General features: G+C 47.0%; 1 protein-coding gene across 6 annotated transcripts in view; it reads left to right on the top strand.

The window, feature by feature from the left end:
• The window catches only part of znf536 (zinc finger protein 536), a 227,522-nt gene that overhangs the window by 163,107 nt on the left and 37,500 nt on the right, over positions 1-26,915 (top strand). For all 6 annotated transcript variants that reach the window (XM_058078810.2, XM_058078805.2, XM_058078804.2 and 3 more), the window contains one exon: positions 1,825-3,480. In XM_058078810.2, the coding sequence (XP_057934793.2) occupies positions 1,825-3,480 (1,656 nt within the window). The remainder of the gene's footprint in view (positions 1-1,824; positions 3,481-26,915) is intronic.

Genomic DNA, 26,915 nt, shown 5'->3' on the forward strand with positions numbered 1-26,915 from the left:
AGTCACCCTTGAACTCCTATTACCCAATATAGTAGATGCAATAAGAGAAAATTCGACATAGAAAACCTGTTTACTCCTCTCTAAATCCACTTTATAACATGGTTAGAGCCCTCCAGGCATGATATAGCACCCCTATAGTCACTTTTGAACTCCTATTACTAAATATAGTAGATGCAGTAAGCGAGAATGCGACATAGAAAACCTGCTTACCATCTTTTAAATCAACTTTATAACATGATTAGAGTCCTCTAGGCATGAAATAGCATCCCTATAGTCACCTTTGCACTCATATTACCCAATATAGTAGTCGATGCAATAAGAGAAAATTCGACATAGAAAACCTGTTTACTACTCTCTAAATCCACTTTATAACATGATTAGAGTCCTCTAGGCATGAAATAGCATCCCTATAGTCAACTTTGAACTCCTATTACCCAATATAGTAGATGCAATAAGAGAAAATTCGACATAGAAAACCTGTTTACTACTCTATAAATCCACTTTATAACATGATTAGAGTCCTCTAGGCATGAAATAGCATCCCTATAGTCCCCTATGGACTCATATTACCCAATGTAGTAGATGCAATAAGAAAAAATTTGACATAGAAAACCTGTTTACTACTCTCTAACTCCATTTTATAACATAAGAGCCCTCTAGGCATGAAATAGCACCCCTATAGTCACCTTTGAACTCATATTACCCAATATAGTAGATGCAATAAGAAAAAATTTGACATAGAAAACCTGTTTACTACTCTCTAAATCCACTTTATAACATGATTAGAGTCCTCTAGGCATGAAATAGCACCCCTATAGTCACCTTTGAACTCATATTACCCAATATAGTAGATGCAATAAGAAAAAAATTGCCGTAGAGAACCTGTTTACTACTCTCTAACTCCACTTTCTAACATGATTAGAGCCCTCTAGACATGAAATAGCACCCCTATAGTCACATTTACACTCCTACTACCCAATATAGTAGACATAGAAAGACATAATATAGACTTACGTTAGCTTTGGGAGAATCTGAATCAGCTAACCATCTATGTTACTACACTAGGAATTTGACTCGGTTCTAACGTCACTCTATGTTACAATGTATTAAAAAAAGTCCCTATGGTTGGGTTATTTTTTACTTCCTGTTCTGTACAGTACTTCCTGTGGTGGTTGTCACTTCAAAGTAACATTACTGACACCTAGTGCCCAGTGGAGAATACTGTACTACCTAGCATCCTACGCCTTATATTCGTTGTTCATTATTTGAGAAACCTCAGTTAGCATGTGGGTGATGGATGGTGTCCGTGGTGGTGAGGACAGTCCCTGGCGTGGACCCACGTGGGCAGTCCATGCGGTGGAGGCCCCAGTCAGGCCCTGGCGTGGACCCACGTGGGCAGGCCCCAGTCAGCAAGCAAGGAGTGCGGCCTTGCTGTCAGCTGAAAATATGACGGACCCAAAGCACCATATGGCCACGTGATTAGTTTGAGTGATGGCTGTCTTGGAGGGGCTGGATCGACCCACATTCGGATGCCCCCCCCAACCCCGCCCCCCATAGACGGCTAGTGAGGCTTTTATCACAACAACTTCCTGTTGTCGACGCTTTCCTTCACTTTGTGTTGCAGAGTTGCACGCTAAATGTTCCCTTTTGTCCTCACAGTTAATGAAATGCGCCTCCTTCACTCCTTTGACCTCCTTTTCCTCCTTCAGGGAGGTGACATGACCCTGGGGTCGGCGTTCCCGCTCCAGTAAATAGGTTTCGATATCCAGTCAGTAATAATCAGGTTAATGATTTGCTCTTCTTGTTTCTGTCTCGGCCCCTCAGGAGAGAAGCCCTACCGCTGCCCTCATTGCGACTACGCCGGCACCCAGTCCGCCAGTCTCAAGTACCACCTGGAGCGCCACCACCGTGAGCGGCAGAACGGCGCCACCGCGCCCGGGCACGGCCCGTCAACCGACCACAAAGACGACCACGGGAAGGCGGCCGGAGGCGGCGTCTTTGCACGTCCTGATGTGCTGCGTAACGTTTTCAAGGGCATGCCCCCCAACTTGGACTTCAGGTCGGGGCCGCTGCTGCCGCATCAGTGGGCGGCGGCCGGCGTCCTCTCCGCCGGCGAGCGCGGGGATCGACACTTTGACTCCATCTCCGAGACCATGAAGGCCGCCGATGGCCCAGCCTCCCTGGTCGCCGCAGCAACAGACAGTCCGGCCAGCTTCTCAGATCTAAGTCGGGCCTACCAAAGCATGATGGGAAATGGAGTCCACTTCCAAGGCTCTCTGCAGGCCTTCATGGACAACTTTGTCCTCAGCTCCATGAAGAAAGACATGAAGGACAGCCAAAGTCCAGTCCAGATCCAAGCCCAGTCCTACCATGACAACGGGGAACCCAGAGCCAAGCGAGCCGCCATGGCTGACCAGGACAGAGATGACAAGCCTGAGGCCAAGCAGAATCCTGAACCCGGCAAACCTGGATCCCAGTTTGAGCCTCTGGATCTGTCTGTGTCGGTCCGACCCGAGTCTGCGTCCGGTTCTCTTCCCGGCTCCTCGGTCACCATTCATGACAACGTGGCGTGGCACGGCTGCCTCTTCTGCTCCTTCTCCACCGCATCGCTGGAGCTGATGGCCCTTCACCTCCAGGCCAACCATCTGGGCCAGGCCACGGCTCCGCGAGCCGATCCGGGCAAAGACGACACCTCTCCCGCCATCAAGAGTTTTATCCAGGACAAAGACATGGATGCGGAGAGAAACCAGGGCAGCTGGACCAACCACCTGGACCAGCCCTACAACCCCTTCCAGAGCGACTTCTACAGGCGGTTTGGTGGCTTGTACGATGGTTCCCCCCGAGCCCCTCAGGGCCACCAAGGCTACATGAGCGCCACCGAGCAGGGACTCGACCTGCCCGGCAAGGCCTTCAGGGGAGGATCCTCCACCGGCGATGGTGAAAAGAGCTCCTGTGGGGACCCTGATGAGGACCGGGCCGGATCTGATGATGACCTCATCAAAGCTGGGGGTCACATCGCCAGTGACACCCCATCAGCCACGCCCCAGAGAGGACATCATCACTCTGACGAGGAGCAGGACGACGGGGGTGTGGCTGAAGATGACGAGGAGCGAGATGACGATGATCCGATGGACATGGACCGAGAGGAAGAAGAAAGTCCGGCTCCGGACCACATCCAGAACCACCACAAGCAGCTGCAAGACGGTTTGGTGGCCTCGTCCTCCGCCATGACGCCGCTGTCCCTGCTGCCCCCCAACCAGAAGCAAGTCTTATCCATGGAGAACCAGTGGAAGCAAAGCCTGAACCTCCTGTCCCCCGGAGGCCCCCCTGGACTGCTGAAGGCGGACCAGCAGAGCCACCTGGAGCAGCAAATGAACATGCTGTCTGTCCTCAGAGCCTACGGCGGCGGAGACAATCTGCCGGCCTTCAACGGCCTGGGCGGAGGAGGGCCACCCTCGGCGAAGAGGCCTGATGCCCCCGGTGAGTGTTGAAACGCCCCTCGCCCCCGCAGACACACACAGAGTAAATAAACGCACGTGTCTGAAAGGTAAATTCACTTTCCACGTGGCCGAGAAGCTTCAGACACCCACTGAAGGTCCTGAGATTGCCTCTGAAGTGATTTCGGTCTTATTTCGAGCAAGTTGAGAAGTAATCAGGCCGCCGACTAGCAACAGATTAATCTTTATTACACGTTGATATTACCGGGGGCGGCGCCTCCCTCGCACGGCGCCGCCAGCAGGGAATAGCCCAGCGTGAGTCCGAGCAGGACCCGGAGCTCGGCGTGCCCTCTCCTCCACGTGTCTCCTAACTATCTTAGTGTTCATAAAGCCGCCTCCCAGAAGCCCATTACGATATCAGACTGGTCGATGTATGACCCTGTGAAAAATGAACTGCCAGCTTTCATGATTCTGCTCGGGTTACAGCCGTTCCTTGAGACCCGGCAGAGGAAATCGCTTTTCTCTTTGTCTCCTTTTACACTTTTTACTGGTCTCGCATGCACTTTACAGCTGCCGGCATAAAGTGTTCTGGAGAGGAAGTCAAGCAACATAAAGATTGTGTTTAGGAGCGGGAAAACCTGCTTTTTCAATCTGGGAGAGAAAACATTATTTGGCATACGCTGGGAGTGGGGAGGTTGGTACCGTAAACTATGGTAACGTATGGTATGGTATAATGCCAGTGCTGGTGGTATGGTATGGTAACGTATGGTATGGTATAATGCTAGTGTTGGGGGTATGGTATGGTAACGTATGGTATGGTATAATGCTAGTGTTGGGGGTATGGTATGGTAACGTATGGTATGGTATAATGCCAGTGGTGGTGGTATGGTATGGTAACGTATGGTATGGTATAATGCTAGTGTTGGGGGTATGGTATGGTAACGTATGGTATGGTATAATGCTAGTGTTGGGGGTATGGTATGGTAACGTATGGTATGGTATAATGCCAGTGGTGGTGGTATGGTATGGTAACGTATGGTATGGTATAATGCTAGTGTTGGGGGTATGGTATGGTAACGTATGGTATAGTATAATGCCAGTGCTGGTGGTATGGTATGGTAACGTATGGTATGGTATAATGCTAGTGTTGGGGGTATGGTATGGTAACGTATGGTATGGTATAATGCCAGTGGTGGTGGTATGGTATGGTAACGTATGGTATGGTATAATGCTAGTGTTAGGGGTATGGTATGGTAACGTATGGTATGGTATAATGCTAGTGTTGGGGGTATGGTATGGTAACGTATGGTATGGTATAATGCTACTGTTGGGGGTATGGTATGGTATCATATGGTATACCATAATGCTAGTGTTGGGGGTATGGTACGGTATGGTATGGTGAGGTACAGTATGGTACGGTTTGGTATGGTATAAAGTGTTTAGGGTATGGTACGGTATGATATGGTGCGGTACAGTACGGTACGGTTTGGTATGGTATAAAGTTTTGAGGGTATGGTATGGTATGGTATAATATGGTGTAAAGTGTTGATGGTATTTTGTAGTACAGTATGGCATGTTATGGTCTGGTACGGTACGGTATTAAGTGTTGAGTGTATGGTATGGTGTGGTATGGTATGGCATGTTATGGTATGGTACGGTACGGTATTAAGCATTGAGTGTATGGTGTGGTATGGTATGGCATGTTATGGTACGCTATGGTATAGTATGGTATAAAGTTTTGAGGGCGTGGTGTGGTACAGTATGGCACATTATGGTGCGGTATGGTATGGTATTAAGCGTTGAGTGTATGATGTGGTATGGTATGGCATGTTATGGTACGGTATAATATGGTATAAAGTGTTGAGGGTATGGTATGGTATGTTATGGTACGGTATTAAGCGTTGAGTGTATGGTGTGGTATGGTATTTTATGGTATGGTATAGTATGGTATAAAGTGTTGAGGGTATGGTGTAGTACCAAGTACAAAGTACAAAGTAACATCATTGGTCAGTACTACGAGTGCTACTACAGTATGTATCATTATATCGTGACATTATATCGACATCATGCTAATTATACGTGACGTGCCCTTTCCATTGTCCGTCATTCAGGACGCCTCCTCATCAAAATGTAAACATTTTCCCATTCCTGCTGTTTCCATGCAAAGCGCCTGTTGTATGTCCTGGCTAATCAAGCCATTCCTTTGTGACGCCATGACATGGGGGCGCTTCTCCGTGCAACAAGGAATGTTTGACCTTTGTCTCCGTAAGCCACCCCCCCCCCTCCCAACAAAGGCCTTTTTTTTTATTTAAGCTTCTTTTGACGTCCTGCTGGGACCATAGCCTTATTTCCCTGACAATATTCCGTTGTCATCCCAGCAAGACCAGTGCTTCCCACAGGGATGGGATCTGTTTGATGACATCATAATTGGTCTTTGTTTGTTCGTACATGACAACGGGAATGTCTGTGAATGGAGCGTACCATTCCGGCAGTAAACTAACCTGTAAAGACGTGATGGGCAAGTTAACTCCGCGTCAATGGCGGCCAACTCGATACCATCTGAGTGAAATGTGATTATTTACAGCCGTGTTTTTACGCGCGTCGGCCATACATCATCAGTGCTTAATGTTTGGGGGGGGGGGGGCGCTCGCCCTGTGCCTGGGGTGGTCGTTTAGGAGTGGTTTTCATGTGAGAAGGGCACCCCCACACAGAGCGCACACACACGCCGCTAAAGTCAACTGCACCACACCTGCCTAAGTGCCAGGAATTCCATTTATCAATAAAAGTCATTAACGAGGGGGTGGGCCCCCAGGTCTCAGACACGCTACGTCTCGCTAGGCAGCGGCATGACGTGCCGCTTGCGATCGATACCGCCCCCCCCCCCCCCCACGCCATCAAACATGAAACGTGACACTGTTCACGCTTCGTCGCGCTCGGCTTAAAGAAACATCAACGCCGCTGCTTGGCTTCTGATTTGTTCCCATTTGGAAGCCACCCCTTGTTGGTGTTCATCCGCCCCTCCTGTGGGGGTAAAAAAGCCAAAGAAAAAGCTAAGCAGTGGATCCTGCAGGTCGTGAAATACGATGGCGGTTTGGGCCACTTCAGAACTGAGGCGTATTTTTATTGTTTTCTTCCATTTTTCCCGTACAAACCGGAATCTTGGACTGACGGGAAGTGCTAAAGACAGAACCTTGAACACCAACATCTCGCCGCGTCTTCACCGCCCGTCTCGTACACGTCTCTTCCGTAGATCTGGACTGCATCAAGAGGTCTACTTGCTTGTATTGGGTCTCATCCCCCGGTTATGATACGCTGCTTGCAAAACCGGAACGCTCGGATTGGAGCGACATCCCAGACTCCACCAATCAATCTCCGCGAGCACGAGCGCTCTGCTTGACGCCAATCTGGCAACACCTCGTTTGTCTTTGCACCTTAAGCGCACACACCTGCTCACATTCATTCACACCTAAAAGTTGCCATAAAGCAAAAGCTGGTAATTGCCAATAATATCGTTATCATCAGGTGCTTAATTAGCGTCTCTGACAAACACGTGGGGGTGGGTGGGGGTATGGAGACACCCCTGTGGTTCCTAATGAGCATCGTGCTTCTCACCTGCGTGCCTAAAAGTACATCTCAAAGTCAGCAAAGGAGGGAATGCTCGTCCTGGTCAGTTCAGGTTGTGGAGCATTCCAAGGTCTCGTTACGGAACGCCAGACATGGGACCAGGTGGTGAAGAGGGAGCTGAGCCCAAAGTCAAAGATCTCAATTACCGATCCGTCCACGTTCCGACCCTCGCTCTCGGTTATGAGCTTTGGGTAGTGACCCGAAGGACAAGATGGCGACTTTTCTCCGTATGGCGGCTGGACTCTCCCTTAAAGATAAGGTGAGGAGCACTGTCATCCGGGAGGAACTCTGGTCAGGACGCTTCCCTAGGAGGGTGTTCAGGGCATGTCCGACCAGTTACAGGCCTTCGAGAAGACCCGTGACATGTTGTAGAGCAGGGGTCTCAAACTTGCGGCCCACGGGCCAAATGCGGCACACGAGACGCAAGTTTGAGGCCCCCACCTTGATACCAAAGTTTAATGTTGAAATGACACACCGGACACAATTAACATGATTTTGCCCCGCCCATACTGTTACCCCGCCCTGTTTTGCTTTGGATTAGCAATGAAGCTAAAGGCTTGTGACGCTGCCGTGCCGCCTAGTTTTCCCCAAAGTCAAAGATCTCAATTACCGATCCGTCCAGGGTTCAATTCCACCCTCGGCCATCTCTGTGTGGAGTTTGGATGTTCTCCCCATGCATGCGTGGGTTTTCCGGTTTCCTCCCACATTCCAAAAACATGCTAGGTTAACTCCAAATTGTCCATAGGTATGAATGTGAGTGTGAATGGTTGTTTGTCTATATGTGCCCTGTGATTGGCTGGCCACCAGTCCAGGGTGTACCCTGCTTCTCGCCCAAAGACAGCTGGGATAGGCTCCAGCACCCCCGCGACCCTCGTGAGGAAAAGCGGTAGAAAATGAATGAATGAATGATTTATTGTCTTTATTCTTAATTTGTTTATTTTTTAATCTTATTTTGTTGATAGAAAAATAAAAATTAAGATATTTGAGAGCAGTGGAATGTTTTATTAATGTTTACAAAAAAAAAAAGAATGTTTTATCAGATATTTTGGTGTGAAAAACTGGAACCAAAGTACTGAAAAAGCAGAAGCAAAAGCATTGAAGATTTTTTTTTATTGATTTTTTTTCATTTTTTAATAAATGCGTTTTGTTTTTTTTTTTTTGAAAACCTGATGCGGCCCGGCTTCACCCAGAACCTAGCCTTGAGACCCCTGTTGTAGAGACTCTCAACCACCCTGGGAATGCCCACCTCAGATAAGAAGTAGAAGAAGTCCGAATGGATGGATGGATGGAGTGGAGCGTCTCCATTTCCTGTCATCCTTCCTTTCTTCTTCTCTTGGCTTGTGCCAGTACACGTACGTGCACTGGTGTGTGATTATACACCCGAGACCCTTTGTTACACCAACCTTTGTTCCCTTTGTGCTCCGGCGTGCCGCCAACCTCCGTGTAACGCGGCTTCAGTCAGTCCTCGGCTGTCTTCTGATGACACGAGCACAAAGAAGGCGTCTCTGAGCTGGCAGTTAAAGGGTCGTCTATGAGTTGACTGTTCTTCTCCACTTGAAGTTAAACTTGATGTTTCTTGGTGGCGCAGTGAAAAGGGGAGCGGTTGACGTTCAAGCGTTAAAGGCTCCGAGTTAAAGGGGAGTTAGTAAGTCGAGACGCTGGATCTTAGTGATATTGATATAGCATCGATATTGACCCGTGTCATATTACATTAGAAGTAAGGATTTAGTTTTGGTTTTCTGTAGTTTTCGTGTTCATTCATTCATTCATTTTCTACCGCTTTTTCCTCACGAGGGTCGCGGGGGATGCTGGAGCCTATCCCAGCTGTCTTCGGGCGAGAGGCGGGGTACACCCTGGACTGGTGGCCAGCCAATCACAGGGCACATATAGACAAACAACCATTCACACTCACATTCATACCTATGGACAATTTGGAGTCGCTAATTAACCTAGCATGTTTTTGGAATGTGGGACGAAACCGGAGTACCCGGAGAAAACCCACGCATGCATGGGGAGAACATGCAAACTCCACACAGAGATGGCCGAGGGTGGAATTGAACCCGGGTCTCCTAGCTGTGAGATCTGCGCGCTAACACTAGACCGCCGTGCCGCCTAGTTTTCGTGTTGTTTTCTGTTCATTCATTCATTCATTCATTTTCTACCGCTTTTTCCTCGAGGCGAGAGGCGGGGTACACCCTGGACTGGTGGCCAGCCAATCACAGGGCACATATAGACAAACAACCATTCACACTCACATTCATACCTATGGACAATTTGGAGTCGCTAATTAACCTAGCATGTTTTTGGAATGTGGGACGAAACCGGAGTACCCGGAGAAAACCCACGCATGCATGGGGAGAACATGCAAACTCCACACAGAGATGGCCGAGGGTGGAATTGAACCCGGGTCTCCTAGCTGTGAGATCTGCGCGCTAACACTAGACCGCCGTGACGCCTAGTTTTCATGTTGTTTTCTGTTCATTCATTAATTCATTTTCTACCGCTTTTTCCTCGAGGCGAGAGGCGGGGTACACCCTGGACTGGTGGCCAGCCAATCACAGGGCACATATAGACAAACAACCATTCACACTCACATTCATACCTATGGACAATTTGGAGTCGCCAATTAACCTAGCATGTTTTTGGAATGTGGGAGGAAACCGGAGTACCCCCCAAAAAAACCCACGCATGCGCGGGGAGAACATGCAAACTCCAAACTCCGAGGTTGGAATTGAACCCGGGTCTCCTAGCTGTGAGGCCTGCGCGCTAACCACTCGTCCACCGTGCCGCCTAGTTTTCGTGTTGTTTCCTGTTATGTGCTCTTATTTTGTCTTCCACGTTCCTGAGATGGGGTCACAGTGGACGGACGCCAAATCTTGCAGTTTAAGGTTTTAAGGTCCTTGTTGTGTCTCAGCTTCCAGTGACTTTTTTTTCGTTCTGACTTTTAAGGACTTAAAGGCTAATTGTCCCTCAGTGGCTCTCAGTATTTCTTAACGTCAAACTAAAGGACAGTCGGCTTGTCCCAGCGCGAGTGAAAGGTTTGCAGAGGTTAAAGGGTAATTGGCGTACCAAAGCTGGGAGCTAAAAGGTCATTTGTTGTCTCTCAACGCAACATTCAGCATCTTCGCTTGAAAACCATCCCAGTTAGCTTAGCTCTTAGCCATTAGCTATTAGCTCAGAGTTGGTTGTTGTCCAGTCCATCAGTAGTTGGCATCTTAACTTGATGTTAAAAGGTAGCGGGGACTGCCAGACATGGGATTTAATACTAGTGGTGTTTTTATTATGAAGCTTGTTAGGAATGGAATATTTTCCACTCTACCTACTGCAGTAAAAACACATTCAGAGGGTCTTTTACTACAAAAGGGAAGTTTGACAGGAATGGTAAAAGAAAACAGAACTGAGTTCCTCATCGTTGTTGGTCTCTAATCTCTCGCTCCGGTGCTGGCATTACAATCACTGGCATTCACTCCGGTTTGAATTCAATTGTAAACTGTCCTCGAGACTCCTGCACTTATTTCCCTGGGGGGGACTTTTTCCCTGCGTGAGGGCTGATCCCAACAGATTTTTGCTCTTGTAGGAAGTTAGGAACTCTTAGATCTGAACTTCAGGTTAGCTTTGGTGTTAGCTTGTTCAGCTTGTTAGCATCAGCAGGGGGGCCTTTAAGTAAGTCAAATGGAGGGCAAGTTAAAGGAATCCAACTCGAGACCAATTTTGCGACAGATTAAAAATATGAAATGACGTAACCGGGCGGCATGGCGGTCTAGTGGTTAGCGCGCAGACCAGGGTTCAATTCCACCCTCGGCCATCTCTGTGTGGAGTTTGCATGTTCTCCTCGTGCATGCGTGGGTTTTCTCCGGGTACTCCGGTTTCCTCCCACATTCCAAAAACATGCTAGGTTAATTAGCGACTCCAAATTGTCCATAGGTATGAATGTGAGTGTGAATGGTTGTTTGTCTATATGTGCCCTGTGATTGGCTGGCCACCAGTCCAGGGTGTACCCCGCCTCTCACCCGAAGACAGCTGGGATAGGCTCCAGCACCGCCCGCGACCCTCGTGAGGAAAAGCGGTAGAAAATGAATGAAATGACGTAACCGATTGATGAAGAAGTAAACAACTAGAACGGTATCTTTTCCCCGGGCCTCCGCCATCAAGGAACTTAAAACGAGGAACGCTCATGTGAAGATGTAAGTAGCCGTAATGGCGGTGAGAGCGTCTCCGGCGTGTCCGACCCCGCCGCCCTTTAATGCTTTTCTCCCTGCAAATGTAATTGCGGTCTGGCGAAGGGTCTCGTAAACAGCTTAACCCGATTACAACTTTCACCCAAGTTTGACCGGCATCTGCTTGGAAGCGGAACGCCACGGCCGTCGGATCTGTCAGACGTTCCGTTCCCACACTTCTTGTCGCCGGAGAGAGGAGGGGTTTGCGAGGGGGGTTGCGATGTGATCCACTGCCTGGCCTGACATCGGTATAAAGCGGCGACGGCGATGACGGCGGCGTCCCGGCCCCAATTAATCCTATTTCCTGCTGTCGCGTACCTGTTGCTAGCTGTCCTCGCCACCATATTTCCCCCCCCCCCCACGGCTGAAAGGCCTGTTTTTTTTGTCTGTGAGATGACAGCGGGCCACATGGCGTTCCCCGGAAAGACGAGTCAACTCCTGATCAAGTTACAGTGAAGAGGACAGCGAAGTTGCATGACAATTCTTCTATTCATTATTTCAGACCGGGGGGGCCGGGTGGATGGCGTGGGAGCTTCCAGTGAGCCAGAGATCACATCTTTTATGTATGTTCGACCCCCCCACACTTCCCACACCCCACCCACACAATAACGCAAACGCCATCGGAAGAAATGGGTTATAAATTGGCCTTCCAAGCCGATTTTTCCGACATGATCTCTGCTTCCCATCTCGTTAGTTTGCTGTTTGTTTCTTTTCTTCCCGACTCCTGGAGACTTTGTTTCTTTTTTGACTCGCTCCTCTTAAGAATGCGGCGTTCCCCCATCCCCAGGCGCCCCCGGAGATGTGACGAGGATGCCTCGGAGGAGTTGTACTCATAAAGCTGCTCAGGCACGGAAGGGGAGCGATGCTGGCATAATAACTACACTTACGCCACACGTAATGAGACAACGCCGCCGCCACTTCAAGGAAAAGCACCGATATATAAAAAACTACAGAGCGCATCGCGGAGGGAGTCGGGAACCGGGAACCGAGTGGGGGAAGTGGGGTGGGGGGGGGGGTGGAAAAGGAAAGAAACTATGTCAACTTTTATTTCCCGCGTTCTTCCACATCAATGGCGGCGTGCGGCGACGGCAATACAAACAGAAAAACACGCACAGGTACACACACACACGGCGCTTTGAAGAGCCGGGTGGCAATTAGGGACAAATAAGTTTGCGCTACTTCCCGTCAACCACGCGTGATCCCGACCACTCGCTAAATCATCACGTTTGATTCCCGCGTCAAACGCCGGCGCCGAGATAATAAATAAGTCAAATAAACAAAGTTAGCGCTGGGAGGAAAGACATTGTGGAGGGGGGGGCGGGGGGGGGGTGTCGCTTGTTATTTCGAGTAAACCAGATGGGAATAAAATAAGAATAGCGAGCACCGCGGCGCCCGTAACATTAGCACGTACAAAACACATAAACGTAAACAAATCCCAGCGTTGGGATTCAAAGAAGCGCTTTGTTGCGCCGTCGCTTTAATTACGGAGCTTTTTTAATCGGGATTAACGAGGTTACCTGCCCCCCGGGGCACCGGAAAGGACGCGTCGTGACCCTCGTTCGCCCTCCATCATCCATATCTCCATCATCTATCTTCTACCCCTCCATCAACCATCTTCTACCTCTCCATCATCCATATCTCCATCATCTATCCCTCCATCATCCATCTTCTATCCCTCCATCATCCATATCTCCATCATCTATCTTGTATCCCTCCATCATCCATATCTCCATCATCTATCTTGTATCCCTCCATCATCCATATCTCCATCATCTATCTTGTATCCCTCCATCATCCATCTCTCCATCATCTATCCCTCCATCATCCATCTTTTAGCCCTCCATCATCCATATCTCCATCATCTATCTCTCTATCAGCCATCTTCTACCTCTCCATCATCCATATCTCCATCATCTATCCCTCCACCATCCATCTTCTAGCCCTCCATCATCCATATCTCCATCATCTATCCCTCCATCATCCATCTTTTAGCCCTCCATCATCCATATCTCCATCATCTATCTCTCTATCAGCCATCTTCTACCTCTCCATCATCCATATCTCCATCATCTATCCCTCCATCATCCATCTTCTAGCCCTCCATCATCCATATCTCCATCATCTATCCCTCCATCATCCATCTTCTATCCCTCCATCATCCATATCTCCATCATCTATCTTGTATCCCTCCATCATCCATATCTCCATCATCTATCTTGTATCCCTCCATCATCCATATCTCCATCATCTATCTTGTATCCCTCCATCATCCATCTCTCCATCATCTATCCCTCCATCATCCATCTTTTAGCCCTCCATCATCCATATCTCCATCATCTATCTCTCTATCAGCCATCTTCTACCTCTCCATCATCCATATCTCCATCATCTATCCCTCCACCATCCATCTTCTAGCCCTCCATCATCCATATCTCCATCATCTATCCCTCCATCATCCATCTTTTAGCCCTCCATCATCCATATCTCCATCATCTATCTCTCTATCAGCCATCTTCTACCTCTCCATCATCCATATCTCCATCTTCTAGCCCTCCACCATCCATCTTCTAGCCCTCCATCATCCATATCTCCATCATCTATCCCTCCATCATCCATCTTCTAGCCCTCCATCATCAATATCTCCATCATCTATCCCTCCATCATCTATCTTCTACCCCTCCATCATCTATCTTGTATCCCTCCATCATCCATGTCTCCATCATCTATCCCTCCATCATCCATCTTTTAGCCCTCCATCATCCATATCTCCATCTTCTAGCCCTCCATCATCAATATCTCCACCATCCGTCTTCTACCACTCCATCATCCATATCTCCATCATCTATCCCTCCATCATCCATCTTCTAATCCTCCATCATCCATCTTCTAACCCTCCATCATCCATATCTCCATCATCTATCTTGTATCCCTCCATCATCCATATCGCCATCATCTATCTCTCCATCATCCATCTTCTATCCCTCCATCATCAATATCTCCATCATCTATCCCTCCATCATCTATCTTCTACCCCTCCATCATCCATCTTCTACCTCTCCATGATCCATATCTCCATCATCCATCTTCTCGCCCTCCATCACCCATCTTCTATCCCTCCATCATCAATATCTCCATCATCTATCTCTCCATCATCTATCTTCTATCCCTCCATCATCCATCTTCTACCTCTCCATCATCCATATCTCCATCATCTATCTTGTATCCCTCCATCATCCATCTCTCCATCATCTATCCCTCCATCATCCATCTTCTATCCCTCCATCATCCATATCGGGATTAACGAGGTTACCTGCCCCCGGGCACCGGAAAGGACACGTGGCGTTTAGGAACGGCTCATCTGCGGAAACGACATCATGCGCTAAAACAATGGCTTTTTTTTTAAACGCACCCCCGACCTGGTTAAACAGCCGGCACCGGCAATCCGCTTTAATCTGATTAATAACTCCGTTGATCACACATAACCTCATTTTCATTCCGGACCGCCCTCGTCTTCCCGCCGACCTTTGGCGCTCCGCACCGAACACAAACCACGCTTTGTGCTGCCGGGGAAAAAAGACCAGAGATGTTTGACACGCTTGGAAAAAAAATGAATGTGTGGCTGGTTTTTAAAAAGCGCACAAAAGGCCATCCTGCTGAACGAGGGTCATTAGGAGCGGGATTAGAGTTTCCCGGGAAAAAAAAGGCCCGGATGGGAAGTCGCTCGGCAGCTCGTTCACAGTAACATGAATCGTCCCTTTTTAAAAGAGATATGGTTTCATTTTAGTTATGAAAGGTACAGTAAAGCGGGGCGCTGACACTGGGACTCTTTGTTCCGGCATCCGCTTCTCCGACTGGGCCGGAAAGACGAATCCGCCCCCCTTCCCGACGATCGCCCCCCGCCTGGATATATCTCTGATTCCTTGTCATCGCCGCTTCTCTGCTTGTTTGCACGTTGAAGAATATCGCAGGAAGTGGGAATCAAATATTTATGAAGCCACGCCCATATGCTGCTTATATGACGGGGGCCGCCGTCAAGGGGGGTCAAGGGGGTCAAGGGTGTCGGGGCCTCATGGAGACAACTTGATTCACAGGCGGGGATCCTCGTTGCATAAATTGTTTACTTGAAGTTTCTTCACGAGGCCTCGCCTGGAAGAGCGCAACGCCGTGAGGGGCGGACGGGGGCCGGGGGGGCGGGGGGGTCCGGGATTAAAAGTGGGGGATTAGCACCATACTTGAAGTCAAATCTGTTTTAATGTGAAACCTCATCCCCGCTCATTCCGGGGGAAGCGCTCCCATTAACCGCTTTTCACGCGTCCTACTTTAACGCCGCCGGCAACTTAAAAGTGGCGTCGAGTCTTTTTTGGACCCGCTCGCTCGCTGACTCGGCTCGATGCCAGCAACGCAAACGGCGTCGCGGCTAAGCCGCTAAACGCACAACAATGGGGCGGCACAATCGGGCTTTTGTACCGCCGCCGAGATAAGACCGGCTTGGCCCACGCCCATCGCTTTACCGTCCGCCATCTCTTCATCTTCTCCCTCTATCGTCCGTATCTCCATCATCTATCCCTCCATCATACATCTTTTAGTCCTCCATCATCCATCTCTCCATCATCTAGCTCTCGATCATCCATCTCTCCATCATCTATCTCTCTATCATCCATCTTTTAGCCCTCCATCATCCATCTCTCCATCATCTATCTCTCTATCATCCATCTCTCCATCATCTATCTCTCCATCATCTATCTCTCTATCATCCATCTTTTAGCCCTCCATCATCAACATCTCCATCATCTAGCCCTCCATCATCCATCTCTCCATCATCTATCTCTCTATCATCTATCTTTTAGCCCTCCATCCTCCATATCTCTATCATCTATCTCTCTATCATCCATCTCTCCATCATCTATCTCTCTATCATCCATCTTTTAGTCCTCCATCATCCATCTCTCCATCATCTATCTCTCTATCATCCATCTTTTAGCCCTCCATCATCCATATCTCCATCATCTATCTTCTACCCCTCCATCAGCCATCTTCTACCTCTCCATCATCCATATCTCCATCATCTATCCCTCCATCATTCATGTTCTAGCTTTCCATCATCAATATCTCCACCATCCATCTTCTACCACTCCATCATCCATATGTCCATCATCTATCCCTCCATCATCCATCTTCTATCATCCATATCTCCATCGTCTATCTTCTACCTCCCGATCATCCATATCTCCATCATCTATCCCTCCATCGTCCATCTTCTATCCCTCCATCATCCATATCTCCATCATCTATCCCTCCATCATCCATCTTCTATCCCTCCATCATCCATATCTCCATCATCTATCTTCTACCCCTCCATCATCCATCTTCTACCTCTCCATCATCCATATCTCCATCATCTACCTTCTATCCCTCTATCATCCATCTTCTATCCCTCCATCATCCATCTTCTACCCCTCCATCATCCACCTTCTATCCCTCCTTCATTCATTTTCTATCCCTCCATCATCCATCTTCTATCCCTCCATCTTCCACCACTAAAGCATCTCCATGTCTTTCCCTCCATCCCAGTATCTGTCTATCCCCAAGTCTTCCGTCACTCCATCTTCTACCACTTCATCAGCCATCACTGCATCTCCTTATCACTCCCTCACGCGTCACCCACAACTTATCACTCCTCCTCATGACTCTATCTCTCCATCCTGTCATCTTTTGTGGCTCCACTCCATTCCAACATCTTCCTCCAACCCTTTGCTCTCCATCACTTCATCCTCCATCCCTCCATCCCTCTACCACGTACCACCTCTTCTCCTAACTCACGTCATTCTCCATCACCACCTCATTTTCCGCCACTCTGTCCCCGTCGCTCCATCGCTCCGTCATCCGTCACTCCACGTTTCATCCCCCATCACTCCATCTTCTCGTCCTCCATCGACATCAATGGCTCCGTTTTCATTCGCTTTGGTCTTCCATCCTTCTATGGATTCCTTCCTCCATCTCTCCCTTTCTATCCCTTCATCTTCCATCCTACCATGGATTCCTTCCTCCATCCCTCCCTTTCTATCCCTTCATCTTCCATCCTTCCATGGATTCTACCCTCCATCCCTCCCTTTCTATCCCTTCATCTTCCATCCTACCATGGATTCTACCCTCCATCCCTCCCTTTCTATCCCTTCATCTTCCATCCTACCATGAATTTCATCCTCCTTCTCTCCCTTTCTATCCCTTTCTATCCCTTCATCTTCCATCCTTCTATGGATTCCTTCCTCCATCTCTCCCTTTCTATCCCTTCATCTTCCATCCTACCATGGATTCCTTCCTCCATCCCTCCCTTTCTATCCCTTCATCTTCCATCCTACCATGGATTCTACCCTCCATCCCTCCCTTTCTATCCCTTCATCTTCCATCCTACCATGAATTTCATCCTCCTTCTCTCCCTTTCTAACCCTTTCTATCCCTTCATCTTCCATCCTACCATGGATTCTACCCTCCATCCCTCCCTTTCTATCCCTTCATCTTCCATCCTTCCATGGATTCTACCCTCCATCCCTCCCTTTCTATCCCTTCATCTTCCATCCTACCATGGATTTCATCCTCCATCCCTCCTTTTCTATCCCTTTTTATCCCTTCATCTTTCACCCTTTCATGGATTCCATCCTCCATCCCTCCCTTTCTATCCCTTCATCTTTCATCCTTCCATGAATTCCTTCCTCCATCCCTCCCTTTCCATCCCTTCATCTTCCATTCTACCATGGATTTCATCCTCCATCCCTCCCTTTTCTATCCCTTCATCTTTCATCCTATCATGGATTCCATCCTCCATCCCTCCCTTTCTATCCCTTCATCTTTCATCCTATCATGGATTCCATCCTCCATCCATCCCTTTCTATCCCTTCATCTTCCATCCTACCATGGATTTCATCCTCCATCCCTCCCTTTCTATCCCTTCATCTTCCATCCTACCATGGATTCCTTCCTCCATCCCTCCCTTTCTATCCCTTCATCTTCCATCCTACCATGGATTTCATCCTCCATCCCTCCCTTTCTATCCCTTCATCTTCCATCCTACCATGGATTTCATCCTCCATCCCTCCCTTTCTATCCCTTCATCTTCCATCCTACCATGGATTTCATCCTCCATCCCTCCCTTTCTATCCCTTTTTATCCCTTCATCTTCCATCCTTCTATGGATTCCATCCTCCATCCCTCCGTTTCCATCCCTTTCTATCCCTTCATCTTTCATCCTTCCATGGATTCCATCCTCCATCCCTCCCTTTCTATCCCTTTCCATCCCTTCATCTTCCATCCTTCCATCCTGCTGTCGGCCCTCCCAGTCCTTCCAGAAGACGTTTTTCACCTTTGGAGTTGCTTAAGTGGCGGTGCCAGTGCAGCACATAAACGTGAGAAGAACTCCAGCGCCCCCCCCCACACACACACACCCCCCCTTCATAAAAGACGGCAGTAGCACACGAGGCGGTGTTTGTTACAAGGTCAGCACGGAGCGACACATGACAAACGATCTCAAGATGGCCGCATCATCTGTCCTCTAATTGTTGGCCACAGTCTTTGTTGTCTCCTCCCTCTCTCCCTCTGTCTTCACTCACTTCCAGATCTCTAATGTAATGTCCCTTTCTGGGGGGGCGGGGGGTTGGAGGGGGGGGGCTGTTGACGACGTGTGTGTGTGTGTGTGTGTGTGAGAACAAATGAACAAGAAGCAAATCTTGTGCAGAAATCCGTGGATGCTGTTTCTGTATCAGGCAGCACACTTGGCAGGAGATTCCCATTCCGTATTATGGACAAGCTGCTCATCAGATGGGAAGCCGGGTTTACCCCCCAGTCCCAGCCCCCGCCCCAACCCGCCCCTCCCTCTTGTTTGCTTCCTGTCCAAGATCTGGACAGCAAGTTTGGGGGCATCGGACCGACGGTCCAGTGGTTTGGAGAAATTATTATTAATGATCTAACACACCTTCGTGATCCGAGTTGTCTTTGATGTCTTCCAATGGCGTTCCTCTCCAGGTAGCCCCCCCCCCCCCATCCCCCTTAAACTCGCCGATGTCGCCCGAGTAACACCGTCGGGTTTGACAACCGCCGCGACAGGAGGTCTTTTTCCTGGCACCGCTAACGAGGTTGTGTCACATTCGACATCATCAGTCCATCACTCAACTCCCCCCCCACACTAACCCCCCTCGCCCCCCCCCCACACACACACCCTGCAGACAGCCATCTTTATTAGACGCCGTGAGACAGGAGGAGTGGAAGGAAGCGTTTGTTGCAAAGCGCCGCCAGCTCACCTGGAGACTCGCATGCAACACGACTCGCTTGCAGGCTCCTAAATGAAGACAATAACAGGCTTACTTCCTTTTTGGGGGGGGGCGGGAGGGGCATTGTATGCATCATTATCTGCTGTACTGCAAAGTTTTTGAAGAAGAAGGTGCAGGAAGTCAAACTTTATTTAAACTCTTGACAGGGACGTCTTAGCACTTTTGTTTTCTTTATGTACTTGTACCGTACTTAGTACTACAACCATGTACTTTCTTCGTCATTGCATATTTTTACTACAGCATATCGGGGGGGGGGGGCATTGTATGCATCATTATCTGCTTTACTGCAAAGTTTTTGAAGAAGAAGGTGCAGGAAGTCAAACTTTATTTAAACTCTTGACAGGGACGTCTTAGCACTTTTGTTTTCTTTATGTACTTGTACCGTACTTAGTACTACAACCATGTACTTTCTTCGTCATTGCATATTTTTACTACAGCATATTCGGGGTGGGGGGGCATTGTATGCATCATTATATGCTTTACTGCAAGTTTTTTGAAGAAGAAGGTGCAGGAAGTCAAACTTTATTTAAACTCTTGACAGGGACGTCTTAGCACTTTTGTTTTCTTTATGTACTTGTACCGTACTTAGTACTACAACCATGTACTTTCTTCGTCATTGTAATGTTTTTACTACAGCATATCGGGGGGGGCATTGTATTCATCATTATCTGCTTTACTGCAAAGTTTTTGAAGAAGAAGGTGCAGGAAGTCAAACTTTATTTAAACTCTTGACAGGGACGTCTTAGCACTTTTGTTTTCTTTATGTACTTGTACCGTACTTAGTACTACAACCATGTACTTTCTTCGTCATTGCATATTTTTACTACAGCATATCGGGGGGGGGGGGGCATTGTATGCATCATTATCTGCTTTACTGCAAAGTTTTTGAAGAAGAAGGTGCAGGAAGTCAAACTTTATTTAAACTCTTGACAGGGACGTCTTAGCACTTTTGTTTTCTTTATGTACTTGTACTGCACTTAGTACTACAACCATGTACTTTCTTCGTCATTGCATATTTTTACTACAGCATATTCGGGGGGGGGGCATTGTATGCATCATTATCTGCTTTACTGCAAAGTTTTTGAAGAAGAAGGTGCAGGAAGTCAAACTTTATTTAAACTCTTGACAGGGACGTCTTAGCACTTTTGTTTTCTTTATGTACTTGTACTGTACTTAGTACTACAACCATGTACTTTCTTCGTCATTGCATATTTTTACTACAGCATATCAGGGGGGGGGGCATTGTATGCATCATTATCTGCTTTACTGCAAAGTTTTTGAAGAAGAAGGTGCAGGAAGTCAAACTTTATTTAAACTCTTGACAGGGACGTCTTAGCACTTTTGTTTTCTTTATGTACTTGTACCGTACTTAGTACTACAACCATGTACTTTCTTCGTCATTGCATATTTTTACTACAGCATATCGGGGGGGGGGCATTGTATGCATCATTATCTGATTTACTGCAAAGTTTTTGAAGAAGAAGGTGCAGGAAGTCAAACTTTATTTAAACTCTTGACAGGGACGTCTTAGCACTTTTGTTTTCTTTATGTACTTGTACCGTACTTAGTACTACAACCATGTACTTTCTTCGTCATTGCATATTTTTACTACAGCATATTCGGGGTGGGGGGGCATTGTATGCATCATTATATGCTTTACTGCAAGTTTTTTGAAGAAGAAGGTGCAGGAAGTCAAACTTTATTTAAACTCTTGACAGGGACGTCTTAGCACTTTTGTTTTCTTTATGTACTTGTACTGTACTTAGTACTACAACCATGTACTTTCTTCGTCATTGCATATTTTTACTACAGCATATCGTGGGGGGGGGGCATTGTATGCATCATTATCTGCTTTACTGCAAGTTTTTTGAAGAAGAAGGTGCAGGAAGTCAAACTTTATTTAAACTCTTGACAGGGACGTCTTAGCACTTTTGTTTTCTTTATGTACTTGTACCGTACTTAGTACTACAACCATGTACTTTCTTCGTCATTGCATATTTTTACTACAGCATATCGGGGGGGGGGCATTGTATGCATCATTATCTGCTTTACTGCAAGTTTTTTGAAGAAAAAGGTGCAGGAAGTCAAACTTTATTTAAACTCTTGACAGGGACGTCTTAGCACTTTTGTTTTCTTTATGTACTTGTACTGTACTTAGTACTACAACCATGTACTTTCTTCGTCATTGCATATTTTTACTACAGCATATCAGGGGGGGGGGCATTGTATGCATCATTATCTGCTTTACTGCAAAGTTTTTGAAGAAGAAGGTGCAGGAAGTCAAACTTTATTTAAACTCTTGACAGGGACGTCTTAGCACTTTTGTTTTCTTTATGTACTTGTACCGTACTTAGTACTACAACCATGTACTTTCTTCGTCATTGCATATTTTTACTACAGCATATCGGGGGGGGGGCATTGTATGCATCATTATCTGATTTACTGCAAAGTTTTTGAAGAAGAAGGTGCAGGAAGTCAAACTTTATTTAAACTCTTGACAGGGACGTCTTAGCACTTTTGTTTTCTTTATGTACTTGTACCGTACTTAGTACTACAACCATGTACTTTCTTCGTCATTGCATATTTTTACTACAGCATATTCGGGGTGGGGGGGCATTGTATGCATCATTATATGCTTTACTGCAAGTTTTTTGAAGAAGAAGGTGCAGGAAGTCAAACTTTATTTAAACTCTTGACAGGGACGTCTTAGCACTTTTGTTTTCTTTATGTACTTGTACTGTACTTAGTACTACAACCATGTACTTTCTTCGTCATTGCATATTTTTACTACAGCATATCGTGGGGGGGGGGGCATTGTATGCATCATTATCTGCTTTACTGCAAGTTTTTTGAAGAAGAAGGTGCAGGAAGTCAAACTTTATTTAAACTCTTGACAGGGACGTCTTAGCACTTTTGTTTTCTGCTACTATATACTTTATGTACTTGTACCGTACTTAGTACTACAACCATGTACTTTCTTCGTCATTGCATATTTTTACTACAGCATATTCGGGGTGGGGGGGGCATTGCATGCATCATTATCTGCTTTACTGCATGTTTTTGGAAGAAGAAGGTGCAGGAAGTCAAACTTTATTTAAACTCTTGACAGGGACGTCTTAGCACTTTTGTTTTCTTTATGTACTTGTACTGTACTTAGTACTACAACCATGTACTTTCTTCGTCATTGTAATGTTTTTACTACAGCATATCGGGGGGGGGGGTTGTCCTTTGCATATTGGACGGTGATTGGCCGTTGTCATATTCCGCCATTTTCTTTCTTCAGTGGAATCTGAAGACGTTTTCCAAACTTCAGCAGCCATTTTGGACGCTTAATTTGGACGTCACTCAGACAGGCCCCGGTCTGGGATGGAGCCTGACCCCCCCCCCCCCCCCCCGATGGGGTCTGAATACGCAACTTTCTGATGTATTGAGCAGTTTTAAGTCTTCTCATGTGGATGTGGGGGCCCCTGGTCCAGCTGGCTAGGCCCCCCTTTGGTGTGGGCGCCCTCCTGGCTTAGACTCTGGTCCGGCCCCCGTGCACACCCACAGGAAGGCCCCCCCCTCTCTCTGAAAGTCAGGTGTTCTGGCCACCGAGTCCACCCTCCACGCCATCTTGCCTCTTCGGTCCCCACCCAGAACTCAGGACCAGGTGAGGGTGGGAAGACTCTTGAAGGCCTCCAAGCCGTTCCCAAGTATTCCCAAGAGTTCCCTTGTGTTCTTTGTTTAAATGAAGTATCCGCCAGTATGGATCGTCATGCAGCACCATAAAGTCAAAATAGTCTTATCGGGTATTTAGGTGGGTTGGCGGGGGGACGGGGGGGGGGTCTTGAATGCCGAGGTTGCAGTATTGGATGCAGCTTTTCCGGGCGCTGCCGCACTTTTTTTTACAAAGCGTTGCACGGCTGCAAAGTAATGATCATATAGGAATATCAATATGAGAAAGAGTGCCTTCTAAAGAAGATGAATGGCTATTGACGTTTAAATAACTGTAGCGTAAGAGAGATGGAGCGGGGGGAGGATTGGGGGGGGTGGGGCGTTGGATATGGGGGGGGTTAGGGTCGGGAATCATATTTTTTTGTGTGGAAAAAAAAAAGCTAGAAATGGAACGCAGCCGAGCAAACGGATGCATGCGGATGATGGAAGTGCGGTTGGGGAAAAAAAAAAAAAAGCACGGAACGGTGCGGATATGACTTACGGAATATCTCCCTGGCAAATATTTGTGCGGGATAAACAAACGCCGCCATTCCTGCGGTTTGGAGATGCTGTGACGCTAGCAAGTGGAGCACGTGTTTGTTTACGGGACAGACCATAATAATAACAAGTGGCTATGGAATGGTGCGTCTTGTTTGCTTAACATGAAAGCGGAACGCAGACGAGGAATAAAAGCACAATGTGTACTTTACCCCCCCGCCCCCCCCCCCCTATAAGACAGATGCCTTTCACGGGCGCGGCTGTAATCCAAATCAAAATGAAACAAACAGATGAATAAATAATTTGCTCCGTCCGGCAGCGTCATTTGCATTTCAAATAGCGGCGATATTCCGGCGAGGCGCTTCAAATGCCAAAACAGGAAGCCCAATGCCAATCACCTCGTCTCCTCCTCGCCGCTGACATTAAAAGTCGACCCGCGGCCTTGCGCTCGAACGCAACACAAATACATTTATCTCCTCCTACCCGCGCCTCCGTCAACCTTTCCGCCGCTCGTTACTTTAATATCACTTTACATTTCAATATCACCTCCACGCCGGAAGAAGAGACGAGTCAGCAGGCAGCAAACACCCCCACAACCCCCCCCCCCCCACATCCACCCCGCCCCCGTCACTTTTTTCATATTCCTTTTTGTAATTTACACCAAATCCAATCCCCGTCACTCTGGCCCCACACGGGGAGGCAAAAGGAAAAGAAAAAAAGTGCTGTAAATTTCCAGCGTGGGGAAACAGCTGCTGCCATATTTACAGCGAAGACCACTCTAAAATATTAAAGATCACCGGCGGCGGCGTGCGGCAGCGTGAGGCGGCGTGCGGCGGCGGCGCCGCGTCTGAAGCCATCTGCTTTCTATTAAAACATCACACCCAAAAATAAGGCGGTGTTCGCTCTCTCGCCTTCCTCTGCCATCGCCGACTCGCTTCTCACCCACCTGAGGGAAGACCCGGGGTCGGGTCCTCGTGCTGCTGGTCCCGGCTGAGAGGGGCGACCACCTTCGAGGGCACTCGGGAAACATCACATTATTGTACCCATCTTGTACTCTATCTACTTCAATTAGCGTAACTAAACCTAAAGCGGGGACATACAGTATAATACCTAAGTATATACCTAAGTACGTATTTACGTATTATTTACGTATTCTCGCCACATCCTGTCACGATGTCGCCATGTTTATCTTTGCCGCCGTCCATCTTTGTTAGCATGGTAAAGCGTCGACATGTGCGCTCGCTAAGCGCTCACTCGCTCTAGCAGGACCAGATGTCATCCGCCCAAAACTTGTTGAGTCATCCAACACCTCCACGCCCCGACGGGGACCAGGCCGGCGGAGGGGGGCGGGGGTGTCGCAAGGGCGGCAGAGACATTTAGCGGATGCTCTCCTTGTCGCGCTAACATAACGCAACGTTGCCCATTCAAACAGGAAGAAAAACTTTGCGCCACAAACGACCTCCGGAGCCACACATTGGACACCCAGTTCACTTCAGCTGTACGCACGTCTGATGGCGAAGAGGCCGAACGCGAGCCAGCCCCCCCATCGTCGCGGGTCCACTCAGCACTCCGTCAGCCGCGCTTTCCCCGTATTTGTCAGCGCTAAAGCGTGCTAACCATGACAGCGTATCCTTTTCCGCACATATTGCGTCCACATTACGGAGACCCAGCTGGCGGCGGCGTGCTCTTAAGAGCCGCGTGATCCAGTTAGCGGGCGACGGCGCTCAAGCCGCCTCTTTTACCCGCAAACTTATTAAATGCAGGAAAGCACATTATTTTTGTTCCAGAGTGTACGCGTAATTATTGTCACACACCTGTGACTCCCCGCCATGATGAGGAGGGATGATTGGGGGGGTGGGGTGGGGGGGGTGTCATCGGGAGCGGCGGGGGTCCTGGTTTCAGGGGGAGGAGGAGGAGAATGAAAACAAGAGAGCTTGTTAATCAGACGCTTCTGTCACCGGCTCAGCGCTCATGTCCCCGTGATTCACGCCAACATGTGACATCACACGGAGGGGGGGCTGCGTGAGCCTCAGAAAGGACATGAACGGAATAGTACCAACAACGGGGGCGTCTCCAGTCCCCGCCTCTTTATGTTTGGATCCCGCTTCTGACACCACAACTTGACATCGATATTTTACACCAAAAGTCACAAGAAAATACACATAAACTTTTTTTAATAGAATATTTAAATACTAATTATTATAATTATATTTCAATACATGTGTCATTTAACATGTACAATTAAAATAAATATGGTTATTTTCATTTTTAATTAAATTCATGCCCTGGGGTCCAGATTATTATGAGAATTATTATATTATTTGCATAGTTTTTTTATATCATAGTCAGTAAAAAAGAATAAAAATAAAAAAAACACTTTTATTAATTTTGTCAATTATTACTGCATTCAATTATGATGCATTTTTTGCTGTCCAATAATATTGTTGGTGAATATGAATATCAACAATTAATAGTTTCTACTTGGCACCTTCACTTATCATGCCAACCCAAATATTTTAGTAAACCAAGACCAAATGAAAGTGAATAATAATAATAATAACAATAATAATAACAATAATAATAATAATAATAATAATAATAATAATAATAATAATAATAATATGATAAAGAATAAAGTTGTAAATTAGGTTGCATAAAATGTATAAAGGACCAAATGAAAGTGAATAATAATACTAATAATAATAATATGATAAATAATAAAGTTGTAAATTAGGTTGCATAAAATGTATAAATGACCAAATGAAAGTGAATAATAATAATAATAATAATAATAATAATAATAATAATAATAATAATAATAATAATAATAATAATAATAATAATAATAATAATAATAATAATATGATAAAGAATAAAGTTGTAAATCAGGTTGCATAAAATCTATAAAGGACCAAATGAAAGTGAATAATAATAATAATAATAATAATATGATAAAGAATAAAGTTGTAAATCAGGTTGCATAAAATCTATAAAGGACCAAATGAAAGTGAATAATAATAATAATAATAATAATAATAATAATAATAATAATAATAATAATAATAATAATAATAATATGATAAAGAATAAAGTTGTAAATTAGGTTGCATAAAATGTATAAAGGA

This window comes from Doryrhamphus excisus, linkage group LG1 (assembly GCF_037039965.1).
Source record: "Doryrhamphus excisus strain RoL-2023G ecotype Guam linkage group LG1, RoL_Dexc_Guam_v1.1, whole genome shotgun sequence".
Lineage (NCBI taxonomy): Eukaryota > Metazoa > Chordata > Actinopteri > Syngnathiformes > Syngnathidae > Doryrhamphus > Doryrhamphus excisus.